Source organism: Crocuta crocuta, unplaced genomic scaffold, assembly GCF_008692635.1.
Source record: "Crocuta crocuta isolate KB4526 unplaced genomic scaffold, BGI_CrCroc_1.0 scaffold1293, whole genome shotgun sequence".
Lineage (NCBI taxonomy): Eukaryota > Metazoa > Chordata > Mammalia > Carnivora > Hyaenidae > Crocuta > Crocuta crocuta.
In genome coordinates, this window is record NW_027531937.1 from 261422 (window position 1) to 273708 (window position 12287).

General features: G+C 48.7%; 1 protein-coding gene across 5 annotated transcripts in view; it reads left to right on the forward strand.

Annotated features, from left to right (window-relative positions):
• AMOTL1 (angiomotin like 1) overlaps window positions 1–12287 on the forward strand; it is a 154614-nt gene that overhangs the window by 96617 nt on the left and 45710 nt on the right. For all 5 annotated transcript variants that reach the window (XR_013337789.1, XM_077775031.1, XM_077775032.1 and 2 more), the window contains one exon: window positions 5620–5911. Coding sequence is in view for 4 of the 5 variants with exons in the window: in XM_077775031.1 (XP_077631157.1) it covers window positions 5620–5911 (292 nt within the window). In the remaining variant the exon portion in view is untranslated. The remainder of the gene's footprint in view (window positions 1–5619; window positions 5912–12287) is intronic.

A 12287-nucleotide genomic window follows, 5' to 3' on the forward strand; every position in this document is an offset into this window, starting at 1 on the left:
TAAGACCCCGTGTCCGAGAGAGAATGCCCTGACGCGTCCAGACACCACCTTGACATCCTCTCGCAGGAAAGCTGTTCAGAAGTGGGAGATTCTGTGGTGCTGGAGTGTGCTTTGATCCCTTACTTAGCTTGAGGATTAGGGACGTGGTGTTTGAAGAGGAAGGGACACTCAAGGGTGGTACTTCTTGCCTTTCTCTTAACGCTTTTTGGCAGTGGGTGATCACAACAGAGGCTAACAGGTATTAAGTACTTCCCTAAAGGTAGACATTGTGTACAATGCTTCGTATTCCTTATCTCACTAAATTCTCACAACCACCCTGTGAGGTGGTTATTATCATCATCATTTAAAGGTGAGGAAGTTAAAAACTCTTCCACTGGTACATGGTTAGAAAAGAAGCAGAAGCAGAAAAAGAATACCCCATACTAAGGAGTAGTGCGCTCTTGTACTAACATGAGAGCCCTGGTGTAGTGCAAGGAGGGTGATTTCAAGACCCTGGGGTCAAAGCCCGTTTTTACGCTTTGCACAGGACTTGAAGTCTCTGCTTTGTGAATCCTGAAGTTTGCATGCTTTAACAGTAGGATAATGTGTGGCATGAGATCAGTGAATGCCCAAGATTGTAAGAATTGAGTGATACAGTTGACGTAAAATGCTAATGTGGCATATTTACGTTCAAGTGTAAATTAAATACGAAAGTTTAAATAAGCTTGTCTGTGAAGGTTTGCTCTGTGCACAGAGGAATGAATGGACTGTTGGTTAGATGTCACCAATGACCTTCTTTCCCCAATCCAAATAATGTTGTCACTCCCATTTTGAGCTGCATTTTGTGACTCCAACTATGTAAGAAGGGCAGTGGCACAGAGCCGTGTTATTTATTATATTGGCAATCTCGTGATTTGAGATTCTATCCAGTACCAGTTACCCAGAGCCAATCTAAACACCAGAGGTCTCTTCTTTAATAATGTAATGTTGTAGGTTCAGCCATTATTTGAAAGCAGCATGAAGCATGTATGGTCTCCCAGCTTGCTCCTGGGCCTGGGGACCAAATCAGTTGACATAAATGTATGGAGCACCGACTTAGTAGAAGTCATAACTTTCTACCCTCAAAAAATATGCACGCTAACAATTTGGGAGGAAAGACTCATGGATGAAAAATTAAATAATATTACATTTAAATAAAAATTTGGGAGAACAAAAGACATGATGTGGTCCAGTGATTGTATGTTGCCAGGATTGGGATTTAGGCAGGTTGTAAGTTTGGAGGAAAGGGATGGGTGCAGATTCTGGGGTGAGGCTACGTGCAGTGTGGTCTAGAGTCATCGATGAAGGAGGGCCAGTCTACCAGGCTTCTCTATGTGACCCCTATTTTGTCATGATGTCACTCTTTAAATGCTATGACTCTTTTTTTTCTTCTTCTTTTTTAATACCTGGATGTGGACTTAGGGAGAAGAGGCTTTTTCAGCTTTGCTCAGACCTATTTAAGTAACTGGTCATTTCGGTAGCAGATGGAAAAAGGTCACTTTCCAAGGCTGTTGCATTCCTTCAGAAAGGAGCGGGACCTGTTGGTGGTACCTGCCTCAGGTTTTGAGCATTAAGTAAGGTGATGAAATGTGGTGCCTCTCAGATAGCATAGACCCCCAATAAGTGCTACTTTAATGTTCTCTGTAGTCAGAACATTAGCCCGTGAAAGCTAATAAAGTTGAGTGTAAGTAACAGTCCAAGAGAACAACTCAGAGTCAGATTTCCAGCCTTCCTGCTTCCCCTAGGCTGCTTGAGCCTGCAGACGCTTTGATGCTTTTGTGTTAGGGTGTGAATCATGGACACCCCATAGTGTGGTTGCTCTGATGGGGCCACAGGAACCCAGGAGCAAAGAACCCAAGGGTGGCTGCCTTCCCTCCCTGCTCTCACCAGTATAGGGAAATAGTGAACTGCATGGACTCTGGAAACAAAAAGCCAGGGCATAGCTCTCCTTTATGTTCCTGTTATCTCTGTTATGTTCTATAAGTTACCATCCTGCGCGGTTTTTCTCATCTAAATAGTCTGACATTGATACCTATTTTATAAGGCAGTTATAAATACAAAAAATGCAAAAAAATGATCAATAAATGTTAGCCATCACAGAAAAATTATTGAGACTTATGCATGCCATGTTTGGTGCTGGGATTTGTATTAAGGGCTGTGGGATTCAGGTGATAATAGTAATGGTGATAATAGGTAACTATTCGACCAGTGCTTGCTTTGTGCTGGTCTTTAGACATACTGTTAACTCCTTAAGTCCTTTAGCATTGAACTAAGTCATGCATTGTCCCAGGAAACCAAGACACATGGTGTCAAATCAGCTGGCTCTCTGACTTCACAGCCTACAGGGGAAGTAGGCTCACAAGTGGATCACCATCACATAGCATTCTGTTTGCAGGTGTTTCTCCATAACTGTTGGCTCCCATCTTGTCTTTTCCCCTTTCCTCTGTGTCCCCATTGCTAGGGTCATGGCCAATCAACAGCATTATCTTTGTAAGCTAAGGATAGGTCATTTCTGGTATGATCTCATGTGAAATTTTCCTGTTCTGTCCCAACATTTGTTCCCCCTTATTTGCACTAAGCCCACATCTGCCTTGTACAGATCTTTGAGCTCACCAACCCGTTGGCTGAGTAGTGGAGCTAAGGAATAGAAGTTTGCTGACCTGCCTGCACCTCATCCATTGTAATGTGTTACTGAGTTATTTATGAGGCCAATGTTCTCTTTAGTAGCAGAGTTCCCATTTTGAAAAAGTAAGTTCTTTTCTGTCGCTTAACTTTGGCAAACACTCTTGTCCTGAATTGCCACTCAGGTTACTAGTCACCATCATAGATAACTTAGGCTGGCACTCAGAAAACACTTACTTTTTGTCGTATATCAGAGAAAGATGAGAAGATAAGCCCACCCTTGACCAGAGTGAGTCTCAAATCCCAGAGTTTGATACATGTTAAAAGACAGAAGCCCCAGTTGAAAGCTGTCTGGGTCAAAGGGAAGCCCCATGGTTTGGAGAGAAGGCTGCAGGCTCCTCTGTACCCACCTCAGCTCCAAGGAGACACGCCACATTTGTCCCTTGCCTTGGACAAAGTGTGAAGGGAGTACTTGGAGCTGGGAACAGGTGTCTGCCTTTGAGTCGAGGCAGGTGTAACGTGTGGTGTTTTGCCTCTTGCCCAGGCAAAATTTTTCCATGAAAAGCGCACTGTAGGATTCAGCCAGCCTGCAGGAATGCCTTATTCAGTCACAGATCTGGGGTTTGGGGAGGGGGGGCGGGAATCCATACCTGTTAGGAGTTCCTGTAATCTGGGGTGAAAGCTGGGCCTTGTGAATGGCACTCAGGGCCTTTTCATTCTTGCCGTGGAGTTGGACCTCATCCACACAGGACGACACAGTCATGTACATGCTTCAGTGTGGAAGGGGCACAAATTCATCAAAACGCAGAAGTGTTTTATTTCCCAAGAGATGGGCAGGTAGTGATGTAACAGGTATGGAGAGGGAGGGGGAGGGATGGTTTACGTCTCGCCCCTGATGATGGTTGGAAGGTGGAGCCCACTTAAGGAATAAAGAATCAGACTGAGCTCCATGGTTCTCCAGCAGGCCTTGGGGAACTTAGATCCCAGCTGTTTCAACAGGAAGTGGAAGGGGCTTCCTGACTGAAGCCATACGGAAACCTAGTTGGGGGATCCCTTCCGAGCCTAGGTGCAAAGCTCTGTGTTTGTTACCAAACCAAGGCTTGTGGTAGGTCACGTTGTTGGGCTCTGTTGAATTTCTCCTGAGGTCATCTTTATGAATGTCTGCATATCCATGTAGGAAGGGCTAAGGTGACCCTTCTCAAATTTTCTTCTAGAGTTTAACACATAGGTGCCAGGAGTCGGCGTTCAGAGGACTCCTGATTACAAGGCACACTTACAAAATAAGCAATACAGAACCTGACGGGGCCCAAAAACATTCCAGCAAGTGTACTTAGAAGGAAAATAGAAGGCCACGTGGCCTCCTGCGGAAAGTGGGGGCTTTGACTCCAGCTGGCCAGGAGTAAGGGGAGGTGACAGTGGATAAGTGTCAAGGGTTGGAAGTAGCAGGATTTCCAGAGGCCCCTGCCCTGTGATACAGAATGTGGGTGATGTAGGGTTGCTGACCATTCTTCTCACTCCAGTTCCCAGACTGTGTCCTAAAGGTTAGGGAGCTCAACAAGAAAACTTGTCCACCTGAGTCTGCAGAGGAGAGGCAGATGTGCTTGGAGAACTAGCCACCAAGACTGTCTTTTGTGATTATACCTACACAAGTTGTTGGTAGGAGTCCTTGGCTCAGGCTGAGAGAAAATACGATGAATTCTTATGGACTGGGTAACAGAACAGTGAGGAGGGGATTGTTAGGGGGTGAAGCCAGAGAGCGCAGCTCAAATTTTCAGATAGAGGAGCTAGTGCCCGGGCTTTGAGCCATCTTGATAACGTGGCTAAGACCCCGAGACCTCCTCATCCTAGTCAATCAAAACAAAAGGTTCGTCTCTTCCCCCCAAGAGTTGTCAGTTCATTGGATGGTACCTCTGTCCATTTGTGTAAAGCCCCTAATCTAGGATTTATTTTTTTAATCTTTGTTTATGTTGAGAGTGAGAGATGGCACAAGAAGGGAAGGGGCAGAGAGAGAGAAGGAGAGAGAGAGGCTCCATGCTGTCAGCCAGGAGTCCCATGCAGGGCTCGAACCCACAAACTATGTGATCATGACCTGAGCCAAAATCAAGGGCCAGATGCTTAACTGACTGAGTCACCCAGATGCCCCCAGGAGTAATTTAAATTTTCCTCACTTTCTTTCTGTCTGTGACATGTCCAGACATACCCCAAATCCATCCATGGTTTCTCTTCTGCTGCTGCCCTGTGAGACTTGATGGTTCTCACCTAGACCACGCTCAGGCCTCCCTGGGGGCACCGTTCATGCATTCTTGCCACTGTGCATCCTGTCTGCGGGCTGTCAGTGGGGCAGCTCCTCCACGGCCATGGTCTACACCAAGTGCTGGCCTTGACTTACAAAGGCCCTTTACTCATGGCTCTGGTCATATCTGGCACTGCTTTTGCTGACTGTGCTGACTGTGCTCCATAACTTCACACACACATTCTCTCTGTCTCTCTCTGTTTCTCTCTCTCGTCCTCATTGGTGCTTGTGCTGAATCCTGACTTGGGTCCCGAGCCCTAGCTGATTCCTTACCTGGGATATTCCTTTTCCTCCTCCTTTCCCCAGGGTCCTTCTTTTCCTTCATTCAGACTTCAACTCAAGCACCCATGTCTCCCTCCCTGACCTCTCAGTACAAACTAGCCTCGAGGTCACTTATGGTCACACAACTCTGCAATACCTGGCTGATCAGCTTCTGTCCCTGAGCATGTAAGCCTTTCGAGAGCAGGGACTTTGTATCCCGCGCAACGAGCACAGTGCTGTTCAGAGGGAGAACACATTAAATGCCTGCTGGTGAAGGACCTAACCCACCCTACTGTCACCAGCACGGAGACGTGCACCAATCGCCTCTGGTAGCCCAGGCCAGTGGCTAGGACGCGTCTTGCTGCGACTTCCCCCTCCCCCCTGTTTCTCTGGGGTGTGATGACCGGTGTCCGCTTCCCTTGCAGCCGCCCCTGCCAGCTCCCTTTCCCGTCGACAGTGCAGCCGCACAGCCCGATGTCCTCCCAGAACCCGTCCACCGGCGGGCCGCTGCACTCCGTGTCCGTGCCGCTCGCGCTTCCCATGACCCTGGCGGCCCCGCAGCCCCCGCCCGCCGCCTCCCCCAGCCAGCAGCTCGGGCCCGACGCGTTCGCCATCGTGGAGCGAGCCCAGCAGATGGTGGAGATCCTGACTGAGGAGAACCGTGTGCTGCACCAGGAGCTTCAGGGTTACTACGACAATGCCGACAAGCTCCATAAGGTAGGTGGCTTCCGGAAGGAAGGAGAGGGGAAGGGACAGAATTGCTTCCCCGCTGCTGACTCACTGGCCAGCAGTGACCCCCGTGTATGCCAGGCACTGTGCAAAGCTTTAGGGAGACGATAGAGAGGACACGGGCCCTGCCTTGGAGGAGCTTACAGTCCAAAAGGGGGGGAGTTGCCTAAGCTAACACCTGCTGTAACGTAGGGTGTCAGGTGGTTGCAGTAGGTACAGCGGGGGTGGCCCTGGACCTGGGACTCAGAGGTGGCTAGTATTTCCCCAGGTGGACAGTGGGAATAATGGTGTGGCGGCCTTCGTTCTTAGGGCGTAAGCTGAGAGCCACGGTCAGGAAACTGTTCAGCAAGATGAACTGTGGTAGGCAGTGATTTCGTGATGCTCCCCCACGGTCCGCACTGGAAATGCTTGCGGTAGAACAGAAGAGGTGAGGGGGCAGGAGCAACGGGCTGTTTTAGCAGAGCCACAGGGCACTAGCTTCCTTTCCGGAGCAAGGGGGCATCTGTGGTGGGAGTGATCTTATCAAAGTCTGAGCACCTGGCTCTGTCCTGGACAATCAGGGGCTCTTACGAATAGAAAAGGGAGGAAGATAAACCCTGCCTGACTACCGGAGCATTGCTGTTTGGTTCCATATGACAGTTAATGCTCCTGGTTGGCCCATTTCATGTTTACCTCTCAAGTAAGGCAGACTTTTTCGCTAGTCAGGCTTTCAGAGTAGTCGGTGCGTCTGATTTCTTGGCGGTACCCAGCAGGGAGCATTGGGTTTGATGGGGCAAATGTTCACAGACAGAATCTGCCCCAGCACGTTTATGTGGAGCTTCCACTGAAGGGGTCTGGAGCTTCCTGCAGTCAAGACCAGACTTGGTTCAGGGAGCTCTGAATGCCTTTCCTGGCAGGAAAAGATGAGAGCCAGAAACGAACGGGCTGCCTGAAGATGGCGGCCTCACTCCCACCCTGGTCGGACCCTAGAAGCTGGGAAACAAGCGTGCTGTCTCGTGGCCTTGGCTCTAAGTCACTGCTCAGGTCCAAGCTTGCTTCTGACCTTGGCATTAGGTGCAGTCTGAACATTGGGGCGCTGCTCAGCCCCTCCTGGGAAATAACTAGTTCTTTCTTCTCCCTAATGAAGCCCTGTGGCAGACGTGTCCGGGAGTTATACAGAGCCAGCTGAGGACAGTTTAGTTTTCACATGAATAGCTTTGTGGGGGGTATGTGTGTGTGTGTGTGTGTGTGTGTGTGTGTTTTAATTTATTTTAGAGAGAGAGCAGGGCAGCAGGGCAGAGGGAGACAGACAGACAGGGAGAGAATCTTAATCAGGGCTCAGTCCCATGACCCTGGCTTTGTGAGCTGGGCCAAAATCAAGGGTGGGAGGCTCAGCCGACTGAGCCACCCAGGCGCCCCACAAACATCTCTTTCTTAATTTCACTGCACATTTCTGTTTTGAAAAACAAAGTCAATTTCCTGGTGACTCCGTTTCCCTGCACAGGGGTTGATTCTTCACCTTTGCGGCCAAAAGGATTCTGATGACTGAGAAAGGAAACATCAAAAGCTGTTTCCTTTCTGGAACTCAAAACTCCTTCAGTCCCTTGAATATTATAAATGGTTCTATAATTATTACGTGTCATTTATCAGGCATATGTCAAACTGGAATTGCCAGTTTGAACACCCAGATTTTGGTGGATACTTGCTGTATTCATCACCAGCTCCCCAGCTGTTGTTGACAGCTAGGACCAAGAGATACATGGGCTGCCTGGAAGCTGTGCCTTCACATTGAGTGGCTTGTGTCTCTAAGGTCTTGCCTCCGCATCGGCTGCACTGCTTGGCTGTCTGTCAGCAGGTCTGGGGAGAGGACTGTCGGATGAGGTGACGACCTCACTTCGCAGTGAGGATGACCCTGTTTTGGGTGGAGATGTGAACTGTGCCGTAGGATGTGGCCGCCCTGTGCCGGCAAGAACATCCAGCCTGGGGTCCTCGCAGCATTGGGAGCACTTGCAGAGATTCATTGTAAGGGCAAAACCAGAAATAGATGCATTTTTAATTACAGGGCTTAGCCTCTGCATCCTGTGCTGGGAACACAGCAGGAAAGAACAACTAAATGCAGAGCCTGCCGGAGCGCAGCCTAGGTAGGAAGACCCTGTTTCCAGAGAGGCACAAGGTGGTGATTATCACTGTTGGTGTTGGAATGATGGTTGAGGACCCCCAGGAAGAGCGGTTGTTTTTAGTTTTTCCTTTTGGTCACTCATTCTGCTTCTCTTTCCTCCCAGTTTCCCTGAAACCTAATTAGTGGACAGAGTTTCCAGCAGCACTGTGGGCTGTTGAGAAGGTTGGCCTCAGAAGCCATCAGGGCACAGATGGGCATTTGAAGGGAAAGGGCCGGGTATTTGAAGGGAAAGCCCTAGGCTTGCTTTAGCAAAGACCCTCTTCTTCGGTCAGTGCAATAGCGCTGTGATTGGGCTGTCTGCAGCTTGGATGGCAGGCCAGTCTGTCCTGTGGGTTTCTGGGCTGTGCACACGAAAGTGCTCAGGGAAGATGCCAGAGCTTGGAGTGGCTGAGATTTTCTCCGGGCTTCTTAGTCTGCTCATAGTTCTGTGTCTGGGGCCAGGAGCATCACTCTGTGTGCTTTCTGGGGCTCTGCGGCTCGGCCCAAGAGCTTCCTGATACCTGGCTGGAAGGGAAAACAGATGTCGTGAAGGCAAACCCAGGGCTGTCTTCAGAGGATCGTACTTGGACGATCACTAGCCCAAGTGTTTGTATAGCCTGTCCAACCTTCCCTTTGTCTTTGACAAACATCAGGAGGATTCAGATGTTTTGGACACGGGGTGCGGGGGGGTATGTGGTGCCCATTCTGAAGGAGTGTGCAGTGCGGTCAAATCATAGAGCTTTAGACTTAAAATTCTTAAAATGATTCTAGTCTAGCTTCCCACCCTTTAGGAATCCTTGCTTTGTGTCCCTGAAAGGAGAGTTCTCACTTTTTACTTGAATGCCTACACAGGAGAGAAGCTCCCTACTGGGCATCCTTCTGGAAAACGTAGTTAGGAAATTCTCCCTTACGTTGAATCAAAAGCTGTGTCTCTTGAACTTCCTGCGTTGAGTCATAGCTCTGTCCTCCCTAACCACTCTGAAGGAGACTAATGTCTCCATCAGGAAATAGCTTGTACTGAACCAAGACCCTTGCCCTTCTCACTTGGTAGCTACCATCGAGGAACAGTATCCCAGTTCTTAATTGCTTAGTATTTAAGATAGCAAACCATGCTGTCACAGAGATCCTGTGGTTACTTTCTTTTTACAGTACGCAGAGGAAAGCTCTTTCAATGAAAGAAAGGAATCCACGATTGGGTATGGTTCATCAGTGCCCAGGTCTGTCTGTAGGAAATTATAACATTTAAAGGTTAATTAATTCATCACTCTGTTTTTTTGTCATGGGCAGGGCAGAGTTTTAGGGCTGTAAGGGCTCATTTTCTGCACTCAAGGAGTTGATAGTCAAATTGTTACGGAATCTGGTCTGGATTACTTGGTGGAAGAACAAAGTGGTACTCGGAGATCTTGGAAGGCAGGAGGTTTATTTCACACTGGCGGGCTCAGAGGAAATCACTTTCCAGAGGTCTGAGCCCCAAACGCAAGCATGGGGGACAATTTATAGTCTGTTACTTTCGCATTAGTAGTAATTTGGCTCACGCGGCAAGCAGGGCAAGAAGAACCTGGAAAAGGGAGTCTTTGGGCGGGGACTGGAATTCCCCTATCATTCCTGTCGGTCATCTTGTAACATAATTTTTCCCTATCAGAATCAGAGATGTAAAAAACATATGCACAACTGAATTCCAGTCAGGTGAATCCAGCAGATGAGAGTCTGTGTAATCAGCTGGAGGGAAGTTCTAGTGGCCAGTGTAGTTGAGGACGGCTTCCTTCTTGTCCTTGACTTAAAAGTGCTGAGCACCTGAGGGTGGGCACCTCAGGGTCTGTGCGCCTCTAGGCTTCCCCAACACTAGGTGATGCCCTCTGGCCCTGAAGGGGACTGTCCCCGAGGCATGCCCATCTGTCTGAAAACAAAGGCCATCTTTTATAGATGAAATTAGCATAGAAATGGTGGTATGTTTCAAAGCTAACTCTATTGTGAACAAAATTAAAAGGAAGGAACATAATTTGGAGGAGGGCTAGGAATATGAGTCAGGATGTGCTCTTTTCTGTCAACTGCCACATTCCCAACAGTTCTTGATGTCTTTGAAAGAAACAGAAAGGCCCATTGAAATGAGGGGACCATGAAAGAATTGACTCTGGTAGCAAGAGGCCTTTGGGAGATTAAGATGGTGCCCAGAGGGGCCTTGGTATGTGGCTCCTCCACTTCGCAGAAGCCCTGAGGCTCTGCAGCCTCTCCATCCTCTTCTGGGTTTCATTGTAACCTCTGGTGCACCGGCCACATTCTCTCTTCTTAAGTCTGTGGCACCCTCGGCTTCATTCTTGCCCAGTGGCTCCTCTGCCCCACCTACTGCACAGGGTTGACATCCCCTCCTTGACCCTGTCATCTTCCGATGGTCTCCCTAAGTGGTCCCCACTTGATGACATCAGCTGTCATCTGGACACCGTGAGTGAGCCGCTCTCCTGGCTCCCAGACCTGCGTCTCCACCCCCTACCTGGAAATCCTTGCCTGGTGTTCTGCAGGCACCTCAGACACGGCGGGTCCCAAACTAGGCCACTTTCCTTGCTTTGCTAAGCCTGTTTCTCTTAGAATCACTTACTTTGGTTCAGTCTTGTTACTCTGTCTTCTCTGGTCTGAATGTCTGTGTCATCTTTTGAGTTCCTTCTCCTTCGCCATCTTGACCACTCTCTGAGGCCTGTTGACTCCACTCCTCGGTGTCTTTGGAATTTGTCTTTTTAGTTGTAGTCCCTGCCCTTGTCATCTGTCCTTGAACTATTTATCTTAGCTTCTTACCTGGATTTGTTTTCTGCTTCCTCTCCCTCCCCTCCCCCCCCACCTCCCCTTTAGATGTATCTCCATAAAGCCTTAGATAAAGTCATACTTCCCAGCTGCTTAGCTAACCCTCTGCTCCCCAGGCCACCTTAGCCCTGTAATGCCCCCTCACCCCTGAAGTCCTTCCATCGGGCCTCTCTCCCACCCTCACGTCTTGCTCTCATCCCTGGACTACTGTCCTGTCAGAGACATGCGCTCTCTCTCATGGCCCTGTGCTGTGGCTCCCGCCCTGTCTTCTGATGACAACACCAAAGCCATTTGGCCTTTTCTGCTTGACAAAGCCCTGTGCATCCTTCAAGACGCATTTTAAAAAGCCGCTCTCTTTTTTAAAGAAACCATTTCTCACCCCTGCAAAATCAATGACTTTATCTCTAGGCTGTCAGAGCATTACAGAACCACCACACCCCTCATCCCCACACGTGTCTGGGGAGAGGCCAACGCTTAGACTGTGAGCTCCCAAAGAGCAGGAATTATCTTACTAATTTCTGTATCTTTGGCACCAGGACACATCGAAAATGTGCAGTAGATGTCTGTTATGTCAGGACATGCATTATTTATAGGGGTCCCAGCTGGGACTTTCTGATCAGAGCAGCTGAAGTACAGGCAGTTAGGGTGCCTGGCTCATGGTGACAGGTCTCATGTGGAGGGACCGAAAACATGGTGCAGGTCTCTTGGTGCCCAGTGAGGGGCGCTAGTGCTTCAACCCTTCCCACTGGGCCTCTGTTTCCGGCTCCGAGCAGCAGTTCATCAAGGTTCCACGTCCCCTTCCCCTGCATGTATGTTACGTAGCAATAGAATGGGGTTGTTGATACCTACCTGGAAAGTATGCTGTTACAGGTGAGTCCTGTTAGAGCAGGTACAGCTACTTGTTCCAGACTTACATATGCCCAGAGATTAAAGGCACAGCTCTTGACTTTGTGAAAAATGGAAAAAGAATGGATTTAACCCCATATCTTTCAATTTCTTCATATAAAGAGGTTTTCTTTGGTGCATTTATATATAATTAGAGCTGAGTCCTTTGTCCTTACGCAGACAAGTTCATAGACAAAAGGGTCAACATGCTGAGTAATGATCCCTCCCTTGTGTGATTTGATGTTCCTTTGGGGCTGGGTAGGAGGGGCTCTGGAAGAGCCCTACACTTGTAGCCTGGAAATGTGGGTTCTAGTTGTGGTCCTTTAGTTTTTCTGTACATTAATACTTTTCCTTTTCCTAAAGTGAGAAGAAAAATAATTCTGAATTGCTATACAAAATATAGGAGGTTGAAGTTATGGTCACATTCACCCTTTCCTGGTAATTGTACAGAGAAACTTCTATAAGGTGACAATGGGCTGTCCAGCCAGCCTCGTGAACCTGCTGTTACACGGTCCTGACATGGCCCTTGGAGGGCAGAGGGGGAGTGGA